The 24097-nt window shown below is 37.7% G+C and overlaps 1 protein-coding gene across 1 annotated transcript; it reads right to left on the bottom strand.

Annotated features, from left to right (window-relative positions):
• Positions 1–657: 657 nt before the first annotated feature.
• Positions 658–16589, bottom strand: LOC136700219 (asialoglycoprotein receptor 2-like). The gene is made up of 8 exons (XM_066675501.1): positions 16445–16589; positions 15997–16086; positions 15323–15394; positions 14930–15084; positions 14000–14112; positions 11405–11506; positions 3181–3200; positions 658–968 (listed from the first exon to the last, which is right to left on the bottom strand). Exons 1-8 carry the CDS (start codon positions 16587–16589, stop codon positions 658–660), a joined length of 1008 nt encoding a protein of 335 aa, XP_066531598.1.
• Between the last annotated feature and the right edge of the window lie 7508 nt (positions 16590–24097).

The following is a 24097-nucleotide window of genomic DNA, read 5'->3' as shown; positions in this document are numbered from 1 at the left end:
GCACAGGCTTCCAGTATCCGTAGATTCAGGTGCTGCACATCTCGTATCTTCACAGCATAGACAATTACCTTCAGATGACCCCAAAGATAAAAGTCTAAGGGGGTCCGAGCGGGAGACCTTGGGGGTCATTCAACTGGCCCACAATGACCAATCCACTTTCCAGGAAGCTGTTCATCTAGGAATGCTCGGACCTCATACCCATAATGTAGTGGTTCACAATCTTGCTGGAAAAACTCAGGGAACATGCCAGCTTCAGGGCATAAAGAAGAAAACACATCATCATGTAGCAATTTCGCATATCCAGTGGCCTTGAGGTTTCCATTGATGAAGAACGGCCCCACTATCTTTGTACCCCATATACCACACCATACCATCAATTTTTTTTTTGGTTCCAAAAGTCTTGGAGGGATCTATCCAATATGGGTTAGTGTCAGACCAATAGCGGTGGTTTTGTTTGTTAACTTCACCATTGACATAAAAGTTTGCCTCATCATTGAACAAAATCTTTTGAGTAAACTGAGGGTCCTGTTCTAATTTTTGTTTTGCCCATTCTGCAAATTCAGTGTGCCAATCTGTGTCATCCCCGTTGAGATGCTGCAGCAGCTGGAGTTTGTAAGGGTGCCATTTGTGAGTAGCTAATATCCACCGAATGGATGTTCAACTTATGCCACTCTCCAGTGACATGCGGCGAGTGTTACTCTGTGGCCTCTTGCTGAATGAAGCTAGGACAGCCACTGATGTTTCTTCATTAGTGACAGTTTTCATGCGTCCACATTTTGGCAAATCCAACAATGAACCAGTTTCACGAAACTTGCCAAGCAGTTTGCTAACTGTAGCATGGGAGATGGGTGATCTCATGGGGTGTCTTGCATTGAAATGTGCTGCAATGACCAGGTTACTGCGTTCACCAGACATCAACACAATTTCTATCCGCACCTCACGTGTTAAACTTTGCGACATGTCAATGGCTGTAAACAAAGAGAAACTTATAAATGACTCCTGAAAGAATAAATTTACGTTAAAACCAAGCACACCATTGTTTTCTTGTGAATTTCCCAATAAGTTTGATGTGTCATATGACCCAATTCCCATTTCCAAATGATCCAAAATGGCCGACTTCAAAATGGCCACCATGGTCACCACCCACCTTGAAAAGATTCCTCCCTCCCATATACTAATGTGCCACAAACACGAAGTTACCCAACCATTCCCATTTTATTAAGGTGTATCCATTTAAATGGCCCACCTTGTACAATGTGTTACAGGCTTAACTATATAGTGCAAAAGATCTGCATGACCCAAGGTATAGACACCTTGGGTATTAGTGGGGAAAGGAATAAACAAAGCAGGTTTTTGAACTAGTGGCGATTTAGATGCTAAATTACGTACTAACGGCTAAAACTGGAGAAACTAGAAGAGTTGTTTTGGAGGGAAAAGAGGTATTTTTTGTTGAGAAGACTGTCAGAGGGTAGTTTCCTTTAGTGATTTGTCTTTCATAGGAATGTAAGAAATAATTACATAGTTCAGAATTAGGTCCTGCAGACTTTAAAGAAATTGAAAAAAAGCTGATAAATGGTTGACAATAAGTGCTGTAACACTTATTAACTAACATGTAACACATTCTTATACAAACACGCATGTTATTTATAAGCGTCAGAATGCACCTAAAGTTTCGATTTCCTGAACAGCCTCTCGAGTCAACAACTGTTTCATGATGCAAAGTTCAGGGGTGTACCATGGTGTAGAAGAGATGAGACTTATGTTGTTTTCAGAAGAGCATCTTATGTCATTAAGAATGCAAGCACAGTTAGAGTTAAATTAAGCATCATGTTTCTCAAGAGGGAGCTGAATTAAACCAAATAATTGCATGTTTACACATTTTAAACTAAAACCCCTGACTAGAGGACCTGAGAGTCCTAGTATTTGAATATGGGGCTAATAGTTCTGAAAAATATATTTGTGTATCACCATGCTCCGCCTGGTGCATTAACACCAGAATTTTTTTATTTACCCTAAAGGTGACATACAGCCAGTTCACTGAAGCCAATACTGGTGTAATATGCTCCCTTTGTTTAGCACCAGTAAACACCCAGACCACAGCATTCTGGACCAATGGCAGCTGCTTCATAGCTCCATGAGTAAGGCATGTGTATAAGGCATTACGATAATCAAGAGCATGAATAATTCTCCCTGTATCCTGGAAGGAAGAAAAAAACAGCTAAATTTCTTAATTAAAAATAACAGGTCTGTACCAAGTTTCACTGTGCACAATGTTGTTACATGTAAGAATTTTGATTTTATCAATAAATTCTTTAAATATTGTTCAATTTCAATCCTGGAAATGGAAGCACTCGGAAGCACCATTTATTAGTCTATGGTAAGAAACAAAAATCTTGGGTAACACACACATGCAGTTATTAGATCTTAAAGTATTTGACTTTCTCTTTCTTAACCCTATTATTGAAAATGTACCATTAATCATTCAATAAAAACTTGAAGCTGTGACTTCTTCCATTCATGCACCTTCCTGCATATTATTTTTATTTGCTGAATATCACCATTTTTTTAAGGAGTACTCTAGGTTTATCCTCATTTTAACTGGAGCTACTTGGAAACATCATTTGTCATAAACAAAGGCACATTAAATTAATACAATTAATTACCTGATACAAACAAATACATTTTAGAAAATGAATGGGGACAAAAACTAAGTAAACACCAGATCCAATGTGGCAGCAACATGCTGGACAAAATTGAAAGTCTCTGTGGTGTTCAAGAATTCTCTGGCAGCTTTATCTGAAACATCATTAGTATGAAAATGAAAATCACCAAGCAGCAATGCTTTATCATAGTCCAGAACTATAAAAGGAAGAAAGACTGAAAATTATAATAAAAAAAAGCCTTGAGACTTAAGGGACTGATAAATCACAGCTGAATACGGAGGATTTTTGCAATGCACTTAAAAGACTTAGAAAAAAAAAGACTTGAAAGACAGTATTTCAAAACATGAAAATGCTCCCAAAAAAAAAAAAAAAAAATATATATATATATATATATATATATATATATATATATATATATATATATATATATATATATATATAGCTAGAACCCCGCCACATCCTGCATGAAATTAAGGAGAAGTAATTTCAGGACAAAGTTCATTTAGGGGCCACTTACCTGAGAGGGCAAATAAGGCACTATTAGAAGTAACGGGGGTCACAAATAACACAAGTTTGAAGAGTGGCTTGAAGAATGAACTGGGGAGCGAGACTGAGACCAGAAATAGTAAATGTTAGTCCTGTAGAAGTAATGCTAGAATCCTTCCAGAATGCTTTCCAGAATCACTGGGCAAAAGGCAGAACCACACCCTGAACCATTCCATTCCAATCCATTATACAGGGCATCAAACACACATTCTCCTTTACATTAGACCTGCACCATTCATATCAGCTTTTGACCTATTTTTAATTCTCTAGCCTTCAATGGTACTTAAATTTCTATTTGGGATTTTATATTCTCTGGTTCTTTCTTTGCTGAATTTCAATCTGTGTGTCGTATTCTGCTGCTAATTTGCCCTCTCCTTTGCAACTGTTTTCTGCCTTCTTCATTATGCCATTTTTCTTTGTTTTCCCCTCCCCTTTCCACATCAATATGCATCTTCCTATATTTTAAATAATTTTGGGCAATGGTAGTTGATTTTAAATGTGCTCTGTGAATAAATATTATTTACTTAGTTACTTACACACACACACACACACATACAATTTCACACACTCACGCAGTCACTCACACCTGGGATACTTTTCTGCAGCCAATTCATCAACCAACATATGTGTTAGAACTGTGGGAGGAAATCAGACCACTCTGAGAAAACCCACACCTACCTGTTGCAAACTGTGCAACCCAGTATTGAACCCATCACAACTGAATGTGTGAATGGTTTGATATGTTTTGTGTTGAGGTGCTGAGGAGTAAAGTTAGAGCGTGAGAAGGTTAAGAGTCAGCTTCTCTTACCACTGCACTGAGAGAACCATTCTTGAGCGCTGCGACGCTTTCAGCTCTTCAAACTCCCTTTCTGGTTCTAATGCAAAAATAAATGGTGTTGCTTCTTGTTGGGTCAGCCTTAATTTTCACAATTTAATTGCTCTATCAGGCTTGTCCTTCAGGAGAAATAAGCAAGGTGCTACATACAATTTTCCTCTTTGTGCTTTCCCTGGAAGCCCATTCCCACAGTTTTTATTCTTACAATTTCATTATTTATAAAAGAAATAACATTTTCTTTCATTTTACGGCTCTATTATTTTCTAAACATTTAAAACCCACAACCAGAGCTATAAGAGAAAAGGTCAAAACAACAAGAGAGTGAAAACTCTTCAGCCGTACCTTTGGTGTTGTGTTCCTGCGCTGAGAGTCTTTTTACAACTCTGGAATAATCCTTTCTCAGTGCTTCAAATGAAACACTTTTATTCAAATCTGTTCAGTAAATAAAAAACACCAGAGGAAAAGCACACTGTAAGGAAAATTTACTTTAGAGTTTTTGTTGGGTTTCTGTATTACTTTTTTTCTTTTTTAACAGACAATGCTGTGAGGATCTAAAACACAGAAGATATTCAACATTCAGTGTGCTGTGTTAGAGAGTAAAAACACTGAATACTCACACAGGACACCCACAGCACAGAGACCCACCAAAGCACAGAGCAGAAGAAGAGAGAGCACAGGTACGACACACTTCAGATGTCCTCTAGAGCAAAGAGAACCCCTCTCTCTCACTGACCAGGCAGTGTGGTCCCCATCATCTGAAAAATTTCACACTGTCACACTAGAAGCTCCCAAAGAATTATATGGACCCTTTGTTCTAGAGGAAATAGAGGAAATTTAAAAGTAAACTGCTTCTTTTAAATTCTAGTAAAAACTGATAAAGTTAATGACATATCAGGATTAAAAAGTAGAAAATATATTTCCATCTGTATGTCTCCATATGCATTCATGGCAGATCTGAGCCTGAGATACAGAAAGTAAGATGTATCAGAGATAGAGAATTTTTCTTTTATTTTCAAGAATGTACATAAGCCAGAGTCATCAAACAATACCCTTTTCCTTCCAAGGGGTATATATGTAAAGGGCCATCCACCAGATACAAAGCTGCAGTTATGCCACAATGTTGTAAAGAAGTTAAACTTAACCGGTGTACCTGTAATCTTTTCCACTATTCACCAGGCTTTCTGTGTTTCCTAACTTAAGTCTTATTTGCTTTTGTCCAAGCCCAGTATATGGTAAGTCTTGAAGCCTTGAAGCCTATGAGGTTTTATCATAGCTTCCTTAATAGATCACCAATAAACTCCTGAATCTTTCTCTAACTAATAAGTCATGACTCGTCTGCATTATCAACATGCTACAGAAAGTAATGTACTTCCTTTAGATAATGATAAACCATGATCAGATAAATGATCACATTTACTTTTATCATTTTCAAAAAGATGGGGTAATTTATAAAATGCAACAAAAACCATCTGATTCACCCAAACGTACAGACAAAATGACAAATAAATAAATATATATACATACACAAACCGGATTCCAAAATTGTTGGGACACCTAAACAAATTGTGAATAAAAACTGAATGCAATGATGTGGAGGTGCCAACATCTAATATTATATTCAGAATAGAACACAAATCACAGATCAAAAGTTTAAACTGAGAGAATATATCATTTTAAGGTAAAAAATGTTGTTTCAAAATTTCATGGGTTCAACAAATCCCAAAAAAGTTGGGACAAGGCCATTTTTTACCACTGTGTGGCATCCCCCCTTCTTCTTACAACACTCAACAGACGTCTGGAGACAGAGGAGACCAGTTTCTCAAGTTTAGAAATAGGAATGCTCTCCCATTCATGTCTAATACAGCCCTCTAACTGTTGAATCGTCTTGGGCCTTCTTTGCCGCACCTTCCTTTTTATGATGCGCCAAATGTTCTCTATAGGTGAAAGATCTGGACTGCAGGAGGGTTTTCAGTCCCCGGATCCTTCTCCTACGTAGCCATGATGTTGTGATTGCTGCAGAATGTGGTCTGTCATTATCTTGTTGAAAAATGCAGGTCTTCCCTGAAAGAGATGACGTCTAGATGGGAGCATATGATGTTCTAGAACCTGAACATAGTTCTCTGCATTAATGGTGCCTTTCCAGACATGCAAGCTGCCCATGCCACAACCACTCATTCAACCACATTTTTGCATGTGATGCAGGCTTCTGAATGGAGCATTGATAACAACTTGGGTTATCCTTGTCCTCTCTGGTCCGGATGACATGGCGTCCCAGTGTTCCATAAAGAACTTCAAATCGTGACCCATCTGACCACAGAACAGTCTTCCATTTTGCCACACTCCATTTTAAAAGACCCCTGGCCCAGCAAATGTCTGAGTTTGTGGAGCTTGCTTAGAAATGGCTTCCTCTTTGCACTGTAGAGATTCAGTTGGCAACGGCGGATGGCACGGTGGATTGTGTTCACTGACAATGCTTTCTGGAAGTATTCCTGAGCCCATTCTGTTATTTTCTTGACAGTGGCATTCCTGTTTGAGGTGCGGTGACGTTTAAGGGCCTGGAGATCACGAGTTTTACGGCCTTGACCCTTACGCACAGCAATTGTTCCAGATTCTCTGAATCTTTTGATGATGTTATGCACGGTTGATGATGATAACTTAAAAGTCTTTGCTTTTTTACGCTGGGTAACACCATTCTGGTATTGCTGCACTATCTTTCTGCCCAACAATGGTGGAATTGGTGATCCTATTACCATCTTGGCTTCAGAGAGACACTGACACTCTGAGAAGCTCTTTTTATACCCAATTATGTTGTCAATTGACCTAATTAGTGTTAATTGATCTTCCAGCTGTTCATTATATGCTCAATTTCCTTTTTCCAGCCACTTATTGCTACTTGTCCCAAGTTTTTGGGGATTTGTTGACACTGTGAAATTTTGAATCAACATATTTTTCCTTTAAAATGTTACATTTACTTAGATTAAACTTTTGATCTGTCATCTATGTTCTATTACGAATAAAATATTGATATTTGCCGTCTCCACATCATTGCATTCAGTTTTTATTCACAATTTGTTTAGTGTCCCAACTTTTTTGGAATCCGGTTTGTGTGTATATATATATATTGCCTGTTCTTGCTGAATACAAGACTCGAGCTGCTCAGCTCTTTGTGGTCACATTCGACAGATTCTCCTCTTCATGTTGCAACCAATATTTTCAATAAGAGACCGATCTGGAAGCAGTCAGGTCAGTCAAGCAGAAAGCCACACTATTGTAACTCGTGCAGAATGAGGCACTGTCCGGTTGAAATCATCCTGGGAAAAAGAACTGCTGTTTTTACACTTTTTCTTTGTTAGCATTCTGGGTGGGCTTTTGGCCAATAAAACCGTGTGTCCATTTTTCTCAGAATAAGCTGAAACTTGGACTCCTCTGACCACAGAACACCTTTTTACAGTAAATTTCATGGACCATTTCTGTGCTAAATTAATACATAATCCCTCTTTGCAAAATACAGTTTGCGTTTCTTGATGCAACATAAGAATGTAGTATGTGACAATTTCCCAAGGTTCTCCCAGATGCATTTGTCCATCATAATACCATGATGAAACTGTGAAAAATCTTGGCAATCTTGCACTGAAAAACACTGCCTTTGAAGTGAGTGACAGTTCTCTCATGACGATTGGGACAAATTGATAAACTACAATCCATCATTGCTTGCATAATGTCCACAAAGACATTTTGTGGATGCTCCTTTTATATGCAGTCTTGATGATCTCATCTGTCCTAACTTTTTCTTCATGTGTTGCAGGCATCACATATTGTTGCTTATATTTACCAAATACAACTAGTTTTGTAAGTGAAAACACAGAAATCATTTCTTTTTTAAACTTGTTCAGTTAAATAAAAATCTAAGATTTCAGCCCTTAATTTAAGAAATAACAGTTTTTTAATTCATAGCATTTTTAGTATTTGTCCCAACTTTTCCACAAATGGGGTTTGTACAACATATACACCAATGCACAGCTGAAACTCAAACATCCACATAATTCAAAAAGCTGAATCACACAAATAAGTTTTTAATCTTGTTTGAAGAACTAAATCAGAGGGGGTAGACCTCATGTGCAGTGGTAGAGTGTTACATAGTCTCAGTGCTAAACTGCTAAAGCTCAGTCACAGCCCAGTTCCAGGCGAAACCATGGAACATCCAGGAGCATCTGATCTAAAATTCTCAGGGACCTGGAAGATGCAGGATGGAATTAGGGCACGTATAATCATCTCCAAATCCTGAGGAGTGTGAAATTATTTAACTTTCAGATGCAATTCACCTTTGAGAAACAACTTTTGAGACCAGAATTAATTTTCCTTTAAATTTAAAATCAATATCAAAACCCACACAGAGGTTCTCAACCTAAACTATCACATGTTCTGGCAGTACACCAAGATATTTTAGTTAGCTTCCGCATGACATAGAATAATGTCATGAGTTTTTCCAAGAAATAATCCCAAAACCAACAAGTAAGGAGACTACCTGAGGAACTATGACATCCATCAGTTCTGGGAGTGCAGGATAGCTGAAAATAAGCATTTCCAAAGATGTGCTTCATTTAATCAGCTCCAGCTCACACCACAACCTCAAAGTAATTCATATCAGTAAACTGTGAGGCACTTACACTTATACAGATACAGACAGGAAACATGCTACTGTAGAATCTTTGCATATGCACTTTGCATATGCAATTCAGCTCTTGCAGAACTTATTAATGGTATTATATTAACATTAATAATAGCAGTAAAATACATTAAGTATGGAGTATTATCACTATAGAATTGATTTAAACTATCAAGTTTATCATATCTGCTCTGAAAATACAGTTTCTCCCTGCTGCACAAAAGAGCAAGTTTGATTTCCAATGCAGGCACTGAGTCAGTGGGCAAGACTCCTAACACTGTATTTAGCTGCAACTGTAATGTGATTAAACTGCATATCAGCTTGGATAAAAAGTGTCTGTCATATGCCATGATTTTGTGGTTGTATTATAAATATAAAATTTGCTAATTTCCTATATTCCATTGCTAAGAGTCATATAAACTTCCCAAGCACTGGGCTGTGAAGCAGGGAAAATGTTGTTTGTATCGTTGAAGCTTGGTTCAGTACCTCTGGGATCATGTGAATGGTGTTTTTATCCAGAAGTAATTATGTCGAGTTCAGGATCACAGTGGGTCCAGAGCCTGCCTGGAATCCTTGGGCACAAGGCAGGAATACACCCTGGAGTCCTTCACAGGGCAACAAACACACTCACACATTCACTCACACACTCACACCCACAGACACTTTTGAGTTGCCAATCCACCTACCAACGTGTGTTTTTGGACTGTGGGAGGAAACCGGAGCATCCGGAGGAAACCCGCACAGACACCAGGAGAACACACCACACACCTCACAGACAGTCACCCGGAGGAAACCCACGCAGATGCAGGGAGAACACACTAAACTCCTCACAGGCAGTCTCCCGGAGCAGGACTCGAACCCACAACACAAGGTCCCTGGAGCTGTGTGACTGCGACACTACCTGCTGCACCACCATGCCACCCCTTGTTCCAATATGTAGTGTAAATTATTATTATTATTATTATTATTATTATTATTATTATATCTATGTATCTAATTATTTAGCAAGATTACACACCAAGTCAGGGAGCTTTTTTATGTTTGTTTTATGTATGAGTTCTCGTCAATGTACTTTTTATATTTGAACCCTTTTAAAAGGAGTATTTCTTTTATTTTCTTTTATATTCTTTTTCAGTTGGTGAAGTGAAACAACTTCAGTGAGTGAAAACAGTTCTTCAAAACTTAACACATACACATGCCACACACAGAGAAGCTGAATAAACAGGTTAACCACATAATCAAGATATTTTGAATTGTCTGTTGTCTGATTTTGTGCACTGTGAGTTGAGGTCCTATGAAGGATCATTCCTTCAACCACTCTCTGTAAAGGGACAGTTTTATTCTGCCCTTGTCTGTATGGACGACTTGGGTAAGTGTCTAAACTGTCGCTGGGTGAGTGTGTGATGCCCTGTGATGGACTGGTGCTTTGTCCAGGTTGTGTTTCTGTCTTGTGCCCAATGATTCTCTGTGGGCCCCAGATTCACTGTGCCCTTCATGAAGATAAACAGTTGCAGACTATGAATAATGATGTAACGTGTGTGTGTGTGTGTGCATGTTTTGATTATGCTGTCAATAAGCTCTTTCAGTCCAATAGTAGTACTGTAGTGAGTCTGTTTTGTTTATTACTGAGGAGAGAATGCCGAAGTACTAAATGTGTATAACCAATAAAACTGCAATTGATTCATTTCATTGAACCAGCAGGAAGTATCCAGTGTGTGTTTCTATTAGTATTACACAACATTGCCAATGTGGTATACGAAAAAAAATACATAAATCATGCATAAAGCAGTATTTCAGAAAGCATTTATTCAGTTCCTGGCTTTTGTTGCATCTCCCGGTTTTGTGTGTAATCTGTCAGTGTGAACCCTAAGCGAACCAGAACTAAAATAACACTGAATCCTTTTTTTCTTTTTAGGACAGTGTTAAGTCAAACATAGACTAATTATAATGAATAAATAAAATGTGTGTCCTGTGTGAGTGTGAATCTGACTCTGAACAGACAGCGATGTCTAATATCTGACACAGAAAGAGTGTAACTGAAACATTTTTCACACTATACACAAACTTCCTGTTTCCTAACTACAGCTAAAACACAGGCAGAGAGCAAATACTGAATACAACACTGAACACATTGTCAACCCATGGAACATTTACTTAATTATTAATACACTGCATATAACATGGAACATGGACAGACACCTGTGTCTGACATAAAATATGCATTTATTAATATACACATTCAGAAATAGTTACATTTGGGCTATTGTAAATAGTAGCTGAAAAGCATGATGCTGGGACTGATGATTGAAATATGCTTATTACACTAAAGAAATTAAGCTCCAGGTACATTTTATTGATAAGAAAACACACACCTTTTTTGTAAATGTGACGCCTAGGAGCTCAGCATTATTAGATATATACATATAGACAGACAGAGCTTGACTTATGTCTCAGAGGAAGCTTATGCTACTCTTCACCTTCCCAGCTTGGTATCATCATGTCACTGGGAGATTACTAGCTGAAAGTGGAACTGGCAATGACTAAGGACTGAGAAACCCACTGGGCAAAAATGTGTATTTATATCTGTCTTCTTTTACTTTGATACACTGCCAATGAACTCCAGGTGCTGTCTAAATAGACCTATGTTTTTTTTCACAGATGTATTTTTTCAGAATACGACAGGAACTGTCTAACCATAAGTTTGAGACATCGAGTTCAGCACAGTTCTCTCCTGAAGGGTCATGTTTTTTCCAGTTATCAGGCTCACTCTGCTGCCCAGTCCTCTGGAACCAGAACCTGTGGAGGTAAAGGGTGTTTTACTGTGTTTTTGTTTCATTTCAAAACACCTCGGTCTGAAGTAAGCATTGCATTACACTGCACTGCATTATATCGTAGCTGTTCAAAACAAAAATATTTTGCTTTAAGTTGTTGCTGTATACTTTCATTCAACAGAGTCAAGTTCTAACTGAGGCAGGAACACAGAGCCAAATCAATAAGAGTCCTTATGTAAGACTCCAAACAATATTTGTTCATTGAACACAAAGAAAAAAATCCTGGTGCTGTCACTGACCAACTCATCTGTATTTTGTAAATATAAACAAATTAGAATTTGATGCCTGCACCTTCACCAAAAATAAATAAATAAATATGCTTAGCCTTCAAGCCCTCAGAAGCCGCTGCATGAGAAACTGTTATGCTAATGGGATAAATATAGCTTCATGTTCTCAGAAGTACTTCAGAAATCTCGCTTGAAGCTTGAAAGTGTTACACAAGGACAAATCCATGTTCTCAAGACCTATACTTATCTCAGATGGTCAAAACAATGGTGGAAATGTGTGCTGTGTTCATAGCAGTCTTTTTTTTTTTTTGTCACAGACTAAATGGACAAACCCAACTGATACATGCATTAGGTGTGTAGTGGATATGATGCATGTTTATTAATTTCTAATAAGAAATTTTGACTTTCTGAAGATGTGATTTTAAATACCCAAGCTTTCGCTAGTTTTCAGAGACATCTCCAACAATGATCGGAATGTGAGATTAGCATCCAGAGCAGGCTCGTAAAACCTCACTCCAGGACGTTTACGTCCCAGGGTCAAGAGGAGAGACAAACATACTCAAACTTGATTAAAACTGTTCTCTCACACCTTTTGAAAGATTGTTAAACAAAACAATCACAAACCTTAATTCCCATTGGTTTAAAACAATTTAAAGTTACATATGTGCACAACTGTTTGAAATTAAACCTGTTTTGACAATCAAAATAGGTGGAACTAATTTACATGTATTTAAAGTCATTTTTGTTTTATATGAATTTATGTAGAACCAAGGTAGCCACATACTATGTGTTTAGTTGGTTAATAATAATTATATAGAACACGGTTGTCTTTTTGTTAATGATATTACTTTGTGTTATCATCTAATCTTTTATATTGCAAAGTATTCACTCAGGGATGGTCAAGTCTTTGTCTTGTCAAGTGTCATAAATTCTATGTGAGGCCACTCCCAAGGTACAGGAAACCAATCAGGAGCAAGAAAAGCTCCAATTCTCCCTCATTTAGGACAAATCAGGTATTCGGGGCGGGTTTTCTTAACTCTGGTTAAAAACCTGTGGCGCCAAATGACACAAGCTTTTTTTGGCCGCACGTACCCTCAGAATGACCTTGAGATGAGGAGAAACCTGCCCAGGAGAGACCTGCATGGACTCTCACAAGGCGGCAGATTAGCGACGACGAAGAATCCCCACAGAGACCTTCAGAACACCACCAGCTCCGACGGCTGCGTCTGAAAGCCTCGGGAGAAAATGAACGGCCGTGGTTGCAATCCACAAGGCCCACGTCGGCAATTCTCCAGGAAGTCGTGCCGGAAGGCACCATCAGCAACATGCTCCCTGTCGATCTCTGGATACGTAAGGTTACATGGTCTCTCATGGCTCATGGGTTGGTACTGAAAGTTTGCTGGGATAAACAATAGCGTTTCTTAGACCTTATGGTAATAATTATCATAGAGAAATTCCCTCATATATTAATCTCCCTGTTCACTCATCTATCGCTGTAATCCATTTCATTATATGAATGTCTAATTAATATTCATTATTTGATATTACAATTAATAAACCAGTTGTGTGATTAAAACCAATCCTTGGTTATTTGTGTGTGCACCTTTCTTGTATGGAATTATAATTTCTAGTTCAGATTCCATTTCAGAGTCAAGAACCCACGGCGGGTCAATGAGCATAATTCATTAATAACAGTTAATTCTAGCTAATTCTGCTGTATAATATGTGAAGATGACCTACTTGTCTAAGCTAAAATTAAGACAAGTAAGGACACTACATACTATTTAATGGCTCCCAAACATGGAGCTTAGCAAAATGAATTAAATAACGAATTATTAATAAAATAATAATTAATTATCATTGACTCCGCTATGTAGTGCAAATGCCACCGCAACGTGTGCATACTATTTCCACTACAGGTGGGAAACCCAACACCTATCATGGTATTGGGATGCATCAGAGGATGTTATGGGATATTTGCGTATGTTTAAATGTTGGTTGCTATTGGTGTGAAGGCATATAGTATATATTTTAGAGATGTGTATGCTGAAATAAAGGCAGTGTATTTTCCCATGTTTATTAGTCCATGGTTATTTCAGCAAGACAATATCATTTTATATATAAATAGAATTACGTGCCTAAGACCTCTGTACAGTACTGTATACACACAGACACAGAATGTATGTACTAGGTGTTGTTCTGACAGTGAAAATTCAAAGCACATTTCTTACGTTACTCCCGTCTCCTTGAGGGACTGGTTGTTCACCCACGTCCACTCTCCCTCCTTCTCCAAATCATTCAGCCCAATCCAGTGTTTCTCTTTAGTTTGTGTAGATACAAAATCCTGATTCAGAATGATGGAGAAGATTTAAGGACATTAATAAGTAGCTTAATCTGCATCTGTAACAATAACCACATCCCAGTCCGAGGAGGAGTGAGCAGGAGCTGCTAACCTTACAATACGTTCATGCCATAAATTTAACAAAAGTTCCTAAATATTTAGCATGTAAGTAAGATTTATTTATAGAGCTCATTTAATATCTAAGGTGCGACACAAATAATATAGCCAAGATAGGACAGAGGAAGAAACAGTCAACAACAAGCAATTGGAAGTTTCCATCTCAAAGCTGGGATCTTGGGTTCAAGTTTGATCTGGGTGGAGTTATCCATTTTTTCCCTGTATCTGCGTGGGTTTTCTCCGGGGGCTACTACTAAAAACTGTCCTGGTGTGTGTGAATGAGTGCGTTACTGAATGTCTGTATGTGTTTATGCCCAGATATGGATGGTCTCTCTTTCCTTGGTTAACCCCTTAGTGTCCGATGCAGTCTTCCAAGTGTGTGTGTGTGTGTGTGTAGAATGAATGTTAAATGGAATGACGTTCTGTGAAGTTTTGACAGTTCTTGGTGGTCTAGAAAGGTACTATATAAGTATTAATTGAAAACAAATCCAGCTAAAAAAAATAGGTGACACACTAAAGCAGAACATCAGCAAAAAAGAGGAAACTGTTTAAGGGCCTTTTACAAGCTAAAGTAAAAGTAGGTTTAAGATTTTTGAGAATATTTGAGATTTAAAAGCTGCTATGGAGGATGCAGGCCTAATGCTGCTTGGTAGGTTACTTCATTTCTAAATAATTATTTAACAGAAGACTTTTTCAGACTCACCTGTTCCTCTTTGCTGGTGATTATAACCAGATGTCCTCCTTTTCCAGTGCAGTAATCCCGACTCATCGTCCAGTTCAGTTTATCAGTGGAGAAGTAGTAACACTTTACTCCAAACATTGTCCAGCTGTCTCCACACAGCACACATTTCTTACACACTTACAACAGGAAGAGGAAAAACAAAAGACCTGTGTCATTTTATTCTGGAGTTTTTGCTCCCTATTTTGCATTGCACCCCAAAGCATTTGGCAATTGTTCATATCTGCCATGCCAGCTAACAGATAGGAAGCTTTTTTGAGCTCTGTGGAACTACACATTTCTAAAATATAAGCAGTTTTGTTTGTGGTCAGAAGTGTAACATTGCTACACCAGGTTTAAAAAGGAAACTCTTCTTACCACTGCACTGAGAGACCATTTCTTGAGACTTGAGATTCTTGAGCCTCAGCTTCTCATTCTTCCTTTGTGTTTCTAAAGCAAATAGAAATGGAGTTCTTTATTTGATCTTTAATTTTCTTTCTTTCACTAGATTCATTCTTCATTGGAGTAGCAGGGAATGTCTAAAATTGTTACTTACAAGACTATATAGGAATGGGATTTGAACTCTTTGATTTTGTGCGTGTGTGTGTGTGGGGGGGGGGGGGTATGTTCTTTAATTTTCACTTGAACCAGGTCCAAATGGGATTGTAACACTTCAAGAAGAAAGAGATTTAGATAAACCTCTATTGATTGTGTCCAAGAGGAAAAAAATGTTTTACTACAAAAATCAGTACAAACTTAAATTAATGGAAGGAGACCTAATGAATATTATTATTTTCTGCTCACATAAAGCTAAGATGAGTCAGGTGGGGTTCAGCAAACATTACACCAAAGATGAAGAAGGAAAGAATTTTATGAATTGCAGAAAATCAATTTCTCAACATGGGAAACATTTGGGAGGTGGTGTGATATTTCAGGGCTGTACAAGCTGAAATTAACCAGTGATGTAGTTGCCCACAGCAAAGCAATACATACTTTATTAATTAATTTATATATTTTTGAACCACAAGAGTGTGAAAATGCATCAGCCGTACCACTGATGTTGTGTTCCTGCACTGAGAGTCTCTCTAGAGCTCTGGAATAATCCTCATTCAGTGCTTCATAAGAGACGCCTTTATTCAAATCTGTTCAAAAAAGAGAAAACACCAGAGGGATATTCACACAAAGAGGAATAAACATTAGTGTATTAGTGTAAGATCTTCCATTACGACATGTCCAGAGTGGTTTTAACTGTGTAATCTTGATAGACTATTAACTGAATAGCTGAAACATTCTGCGGGAAAAGAGCTGCTGATTTCTTGTGATAGAGGAAATCAGAAAGTGCAAATACATCTTTCACACAGTAATTTGCCCTGTTCTGTGAGGATTGTAGGGTGTGGTTCGGTCACTTGTCCAAAGTGGTCCGCTGAGTCTTGGTTTCTATTTAAAAGCCTGATGAGAATCAATGAACTGTGTTAGAAACTGAAGCTGAGTGATACTCACACAAGACCCCCACAGCACAGAGACCCCCCACAGCACAAACCAGTAGGAGAGACACAGCAGCCAGAGCACACTTTTCTGTAGAGAACGGAGTCCTCCCTCTCATTGATTGGTCCGTGTGGTCCTCAGCATCTGAGAACAATGACATGGTCACTTCAAACTCACACCAGACTCACGTGGACACTGCTCTACAGACTGGAGGGAATTTCCAGACCGTTTTTCATTTACAAACCAATTTTCAGAATATTGTAAAATGAAGTGAAAACAGGAGTCTGCAGTGTGTTATTGTTACGCTCCTCAGGGTGAAATAGCTAGGGATAATGAGGAGGCAACACTTATATTGTAACCCGTGTATGGCAAGCGCAAGGGAAAACACCACAGCAATAAATGAGTATAAAGAAAACACCAGTTTACTTAGTTACGGGAGACAGAGTGAAATACAGAAGACAAAGACAAATACATTTAAATAGAAGTAAAATAAACACATTCATTCATTCATTCATTCATTATCTGTAACTCTTATCCAGTTCAGGGTCGCGGTGGGTCCAGAGCCTACCTGGAATCATTGGGCGGAAGGCGGGAATACACCCTGGAGGGGGCGCCAGTCCTAAAAGAAACACAAGATAATAGTATTTGGTGTATGTAAACAGCTTTTATTGTTAAACACAATTATGGAAAACAGTAATAGTAATGGTGGACATTTTATGGTGCCAAAGAAAAGAAAATAACAAAAGTAATCTACCTGGCCCAAAACTAAACCTAACATAAATACACAGGTGGCACCCACCCCTTACCTTTTGAATCTAAACATTATATATGTTCAGATGCACATTATGCAAATTAATCCACATCTGTACACCATACACACATCACACTTATGCTTTATGCTTTTTATATATTTTTTATACTTTTATACATTATTTTATTCTTTTTGTCTTTGTTGTACAGTTTTAGCTTTCATTCTTTTTAATTTAATATTATTTATTTTGAGAATGTCTATATAATATATTTTATTCCATTTCCTATTTGGTTCCTTTTTCCTTTCATTTCACTGCAAGTTGTACTGTGTATAAATGTGTGTGACAAATAAACTTTGATTTGATTTGACTGCTTTGAAATATTAACAATTTTAGAATTTGACAATTCCTACACACTCTCAAAAAGGTGAGAGTCGGGGACTTAATTTAGCAACACACATTTAAGTCACATACAAATAGACACCAGACTCGACTTTTGACTTCCAACTCAACTCATTTAAAAAAAAAACAAATGAATAAATAAAAAGTCTTTCCATCATCAGCTAGGTGTGGTGCGTGGCACTTGAATCTCTCACTTTGTTGATTTTATATGTAAATACACATACACACACACACTCGCACCTCACACACACTGATCAACCTTAACATTATGACCTCCTCCTTGTTTCTACATTCACTGTGCATTCTCTCAGCTCCACTGACCATACAATAGCACTCTGTAGTCCTACAATTACAGAATGTAGTTCATCTGTTGTTGTGCATACTTTCATCCTGTTTTTCAATGGTGAGGACCTGCACAGAGCAGGTATGATAATTGTAGATCCTCAAAATGCTCTTGTATGATCAGTGGAGCTGAGACAATTGACAGTGAGTGTGGGAAAAAGATGGTGCTTATAGTGTTATAACTGGTGTGTGTGTGTACAGATGCTGGTAATAAAATTAGAATATCATGAAAAAGTTTAGTTATTTCAGTAATTCCATTCAAAAAGTGAACTTGTATATTACACTCATTCATTACACACTGACTAATATATTTCAAGGGTTTATTTCTTTTAATTTGATGATTATAACTGACAACTGGTTTTATATAAATATCTAAATATGAAAATATTTTCTTTGTGCTTTTGCCATTTAAAAAAGCTTCAGGAGGATTAACACATCATAACACATAAAAATAAGCTGGTAATTAAGCTGTGAAATGTAAAAAAGACATTTCCAAAAAAAAAAAAAAACAACAAACAAGCAACAAAAGAGACTCTACCTGCTGCTGTGCAACATTCATCATTTCTTGGAGTTTGGGAGAGGTGAAAATCAACATTTCCATAAATATTCTCCATTCAATCAGCTCCACCACACACCACCAACACCACCTGAAAGAAACTCATATCAGGAAATGTGAAGGTGCCTTCTTATACAGACAGGAAATGTGACACTGCATGTGTGATAAAACCCAGGCAGGAAATCTATTTTACTCTATTGTCTGCGGTATATTTTTTTCATAATACTTACTAAGCCAAAACAATGAGAACAGACAACTTTATGGGAATGTGAGCCACATCTGCAGCAGATAGGTTAAGCACAGGACCCTACAGGCCAAGGTAACGCTGAAGGCAGGCATCACCACAGAATCAACTTAAACAAAGATAACACATAATCAACTCTGAAAAATAATATCCTGGTTATTTTGGAAAGGGGTGAATGAGTCAGCTGGTACATTTTTTCATAATATAAATATAAATCCGTCTCAAAATATTATCATGGTATAGGGTATTACCCTGGGGTTGAAATAGGGAGAGCACTGTTGTGCTCTGTGAGCCTCATATCTGTGAGTGTGGGTAGAATGAAGGGTTTTCGGTGTTGTGCAGTTCAGCTCAACACAGCTCTATAGTGCACACTGACACGTGTTGACAATAAAAAGACTCTAGGAGAGAAAAGTTAGAAAAAAGGTTATTTAAAATATCTCCACACTGTTTAGAAGCACAGTTTGCCAGCTAAGGGTCATTTGTGCTTTAGCACACCACAGCAGATGATTTTCCAAGGAACTGATGCTCATATCACACACATTTAGAGATAAAGCCTTATAGCTGTGAGCACAAAGGTGAGTGAAGGATCGTTTGAGTATTTTTGTCAGTTTTCAACTTCATACCAGTAGCGCTAAACTCAATTGCTACTGGGCTTGTGTTTTTTTCCCCCACCGGTTTTCTGCTTACTTTAGATTGCTGAGCAAACGCAATCTGACCAAGCAGCTGGTTATTGTGTAGACCAAGCTCTTCATGCAGCAGGCTGGTGAGAAAATCAAAAGTGTGGGAGGAGCTTGTGTTTAGACTGCATATGTGAATGCAAGACATGGCAATTTTTCAGAGAATGGGGTTAACCTTATCTAGCTAACTTATGCAAATAAAACCAAAAGGTACCTGTCTTCATTGGTTCCTCAGTTGGAGATGTGAAACTATCACTTTACACAAAAAACTTTACACACATGCCTTACACAGAGAAATTGAATAAACAAAGGCACTGAATAATGACTTATTACCAGAGTTGAATGTACCTGTGTCATTAATAAGACTAAAACTTTTTAGTCTTTAGATTTACAAATCCATCTTGATTTTTACTGCATTATTTCATGTAATTGCTATTAATATAAGCCACAATACATAAATGTAGTTTCATATGATATTACAATCCCATTCTTGTCCAAATTCAAGTCTGCTAGTAACTCAGAGAACACATTAGCATCCTCAAATTATTTTAGATCTTTTTCTGAACAGTAAAAAGAGTGACGAAGCAGGCGTGTAGTGAATGCATACATATTGGCAAGTCACAGATAGCTATCTGCAAAATGTGGGCACTAAGTCAAGATTATGACCTTGAAAAGATTTGTTCATTCTCTCACTGGATATCTATCTTGACTTTGGGGAGAAGTGAATGTGTCGCCCTGTGAAGGAACCTCCAGGGTATGATCCTGCATTGCGCCCAGTGATTCTGGGTAGGCTTCAGACCCACTGCGACCCTAAACTGGATAAACGGTAATAGACAATAGCTGATGTTATTGAACTTGCCTTGTAAGTCTGTAAGACAGTATTGTGTCCAGTAGGTGGAACTGCTTTCATTTGCAGTGAGGTATCAACATGGCTCTAACTGAAGAGATGGTTAATTATGTGCTAATTATTTGAATTTATGACAATTTAAAAGTGGTCTAGTGAATCTAAAAGAATGAGGGAGGGCATCAACGATGACCCATGTGTGCGATGGCAAGTTGAATCCATTACGGATGAAAATTTAATCAGAATTAACTAATTAATCCATTGGTACCATCCTCCAAGACCAACTTAATATGTCAAAGACTCATGCAAATTGGTACCTCTAATACGCATGGCTCATAAGAAGTTTGAGCTGATTGCAATAAGCAGTCATCTATTATCCAGCAATGAAACGTGGATGCATTATAATGAACAGGAGTCAAAGAAAATTCAAACTTTCTCCATCAGCCAGAAAGGGGTTGGGCACCATTTATTTGGGACTACAGGGGAATTTTACTTACTGAATAAAAAGAAAGTGAAACTACAATATGTTACCTCAGTTTGATTCAGAGAAGAAGTTAAAGCAAAAATGAGAGGGAAATTAACCAAAGACACATTAACACTATCAAAGGTAACAAGGTATGCAGAGCAACATATGGACTACATTCTGCAATTGTACAACTAAAGTTACATTTATATAGGAACCCAAATGTGATTTACATTGAGAAAATACAAATTCCACCTAAATGGCAATGCAATGTCTGAGTGGTGTATACATATATATTATGTAAAATATTGATTGTGACCTGACAATAACAGCAACCTTTTTGGGTTAAGGGCAGCTGAACTCTAGGTTTTGGTGAATTAAATGGGAATAGTGAAAGGCTTGGCCAGCCATGAAATCACAGGAATCCGATGCAGGCCCAAACCATGATGCTGCCACCACAATGTTTGACAGTGGGGATGGTGTGTTCAGGGTGATGAGCTGTGTTGCTTTTATGCCAAACATATCATTTTGCATTGTGGCCAAACAGTTCGATTTTGGTTTCATCTGAACAGAGCACCTTCTTCCACATGTTTGGTGTGTCTCCCAGGAGGCTTGTGGCAAACTTTAAACAATACTTTTTATGGATATCTTTGAGAAATGGCTTTCTTCTTGCCACTCTTCCATAAAGGCCAGATTTGTGCAGTGTACAACTGATTGTTGTCCTATGGACAGACTCTCCCACCTCAGCTGTAGATCTCTGCAGTTCATCCAGAGTGATCATGGGCCTCTTGGCTGCATCTCTGATCAGTCTTCTCCTTGTTTGAGATGAACGTTTAGAGGGACGGGCGTGTCTTGGTAGATTTGCAGTGGTCTGATACTTCTTCCATTTCAATATGATTGCTTGCACAGTGCTCCTTGGGATGTTTAAAGCTTGGGAAATCTTTTTGTATCCAAATCCGGCTTTAAACTTCTCCACAACAGTATCTCTGACCTGCCTGGTGTGTTCCTTGGTCTTCATGATGTTCTCTGTGCTTTGAACAGAACCCTGAGACTGTCACAGAGCAGGTGCATTTATACGGAGACTTGATTACACACAGGTGGATTCTATTTATCATCATCAGTCATTTGGGACAACATTGGATCATTCAGAGATCCTCACTGAACTTCTGGAGTGAGTTTGCTGCACTGAAAGTAAAGGGGCTGAATAATATTGCACGCCCCACTTTTCAGTTTTTTATTTGTTAAAAAATTTGACACATCCAATAAATTTCATTCCACTTGACGATTGTGTCCCACTTGTTGATTCTTCACAAAAATATATATATATATTATATCTTTATATTTGAAACCTGAAATGTGACAAAATGTTGAAAAGTTCAAGGGGGCAGAATACTTTCGCAAGGCACTGTCAGGAATCACGGGGCGGACTGACGGAGGCGGACGCACTTGCTAAAACACGGAGAACTTTAATGAAACCAAATACCAAACAAATACAAACAGGCTTGAGGGCAAACACGAAGCAGGGAACAGATGAGGCAACACAACGACTGAGAACTGAAACAAAACTATAACAAGGACAGACTAGATTGGGGAACGAAACGAAACGACATGACTAGACTGGGAAAGAGCAAAACAACAAATGACCGATAACAGGAAGAGAAGGAAGGGGACTTAAATACTAAACACAGACACGCTACACCTCGACAGCTAACGAGGGGGCAGGTTAACAAATGACACAGACGAGGAGGCGGGACAAGGGCGGAGACAAGGACAATAACAGACAAAGCCATGTGCACATAAAGCACATGGCGGGAAAAACAGACCTGACAGGACGAGGGCATGACAGGCACTGTGTATATATATATATATATATATATATATATATATATATATATATATATATATATATATATATATATAAACTTTACTTAATTATTTATTTATTTATTTAGAATTATTTATTTATTATTAATTATTAATAACAGATACAAGATGAAGGTGACACATGAAAGCTGGAACTGTCCTTTTCCCTTTGGAGTAGTGTAACTTATATGAATATTAATTAAAAACATACAATGCGTGGATGGTGTTTTGGATATAACAAATAGGGCAATATTAGGTTCTGACCAGCAATAATGGACTCACTAGGTGTGTAACTGTGTTCTTTTTTTTTTTTTTTACAAAAATTGGGGTCACAAATCCCCGAAGTGTCATGTCATCACGCAATGCCCCATTACATTGAATGAGGCGTCAAATTAAATCTTAGGGTCCCCTCTTGTGGACGATACTAAGTATTGCCTGATCTAATTTTCCTCCGATGGACCCTATTTATATAGCTATTTTGCTATTCCGTTTTTTTGTCAGTGCCTCTTTCAGTTGCATTTAAACAGTAATTATTTGACATAGCCATATTCAATATGTTGTTTTATTTTCTAAAGAACCTTTGCTACTCAAATGTAATCACTAGAGGTTTACATGCTGACCGAGCGCCTGCTTTTCTTTCATATTTCTCAATGTATAGCCTTGAAATCATATTCACACATTGGATATCTTGACACAGATTGTTAGTGTGAGGTGTCTTTTAGTTGAAAGCATGAGCATTTTTGATGCTAATTTATTACATGTCATATTACTGTGATAAAATAAATTTGTAGCATCAGACATATTTTTCTTGATATTCTAAGCTCTGGGATGTATGACTGATAAAGTTCTGACAGTCACAGCAGGCCCAGACATTCAGGAATTTAGTTCAGGGCAAATATGGAAAATTTCCCAACAAATAAAAAACATTTTGGTACTTTGGCAGTTTTCTCAGATGCTGATAATATTTACAATTATTATTATTATTATAATCTTTTTAAAATATGATGAAATAATACTTATTTAGAATACACACAATAAAGAATTATTTAAGCTTTTTAGTTTATATTTGTTGATCTAATGCAGTATTATTTGATGTGAAACCTACAAAAACCTTAAAAACTATAAATCAATAATAGGAATATGTTTTTGCTGACGACTCATATTTTTCTGCCCAGAGACAGCGTGGGTTGACGTTATGTGAGTCAAAACGAAACTGAAAGTAAACACCGTCTTTCTTGTCCCTTTGCAGCGTCTTCATTTCTGATTTTAGCGAATATCGTTAGAATCTTTCATGACAAGGACATAAGACAAAAATTTTGAAGGAGCGCCTTGATTTTTAGGTGGTTTTTCACACTGGATTACTCCCAGAGGCTTCACAGCACTGCGATGAGAGCACTATTTTTTTAGAAACGGTAGGATCTGCGCTTTCTAACGGTATACGGAGCTCACAGAAGCATTCAGACATTTAAGACTTACAAAGCTGATTATGTAAGTTGTGTTTTTAACCCCGCAAACTAAGTTAGAGTTG

Source organism: Hoplias malabaricus, chromosome 6 (genome assembly GCF_029633855.1).
Source record: "Hoplias malabaricus isolate fHopMal1 chromosome 6, fHopMal1.hap1, whole genome shotgun sequence".
Taxonomy (NCBI): domain Eukaryota; kingdom Metazoa; phylum Chordata; class Actinopteri; order Characiformes; family Erythrinidae; genus Hoplias; species Hoplias malabaricus.
The sequence above is the reverse complement of the archived record's forward strand: the minus strand, read 5'-3'. Positions and strand labels throughout refer to the sequence as shown.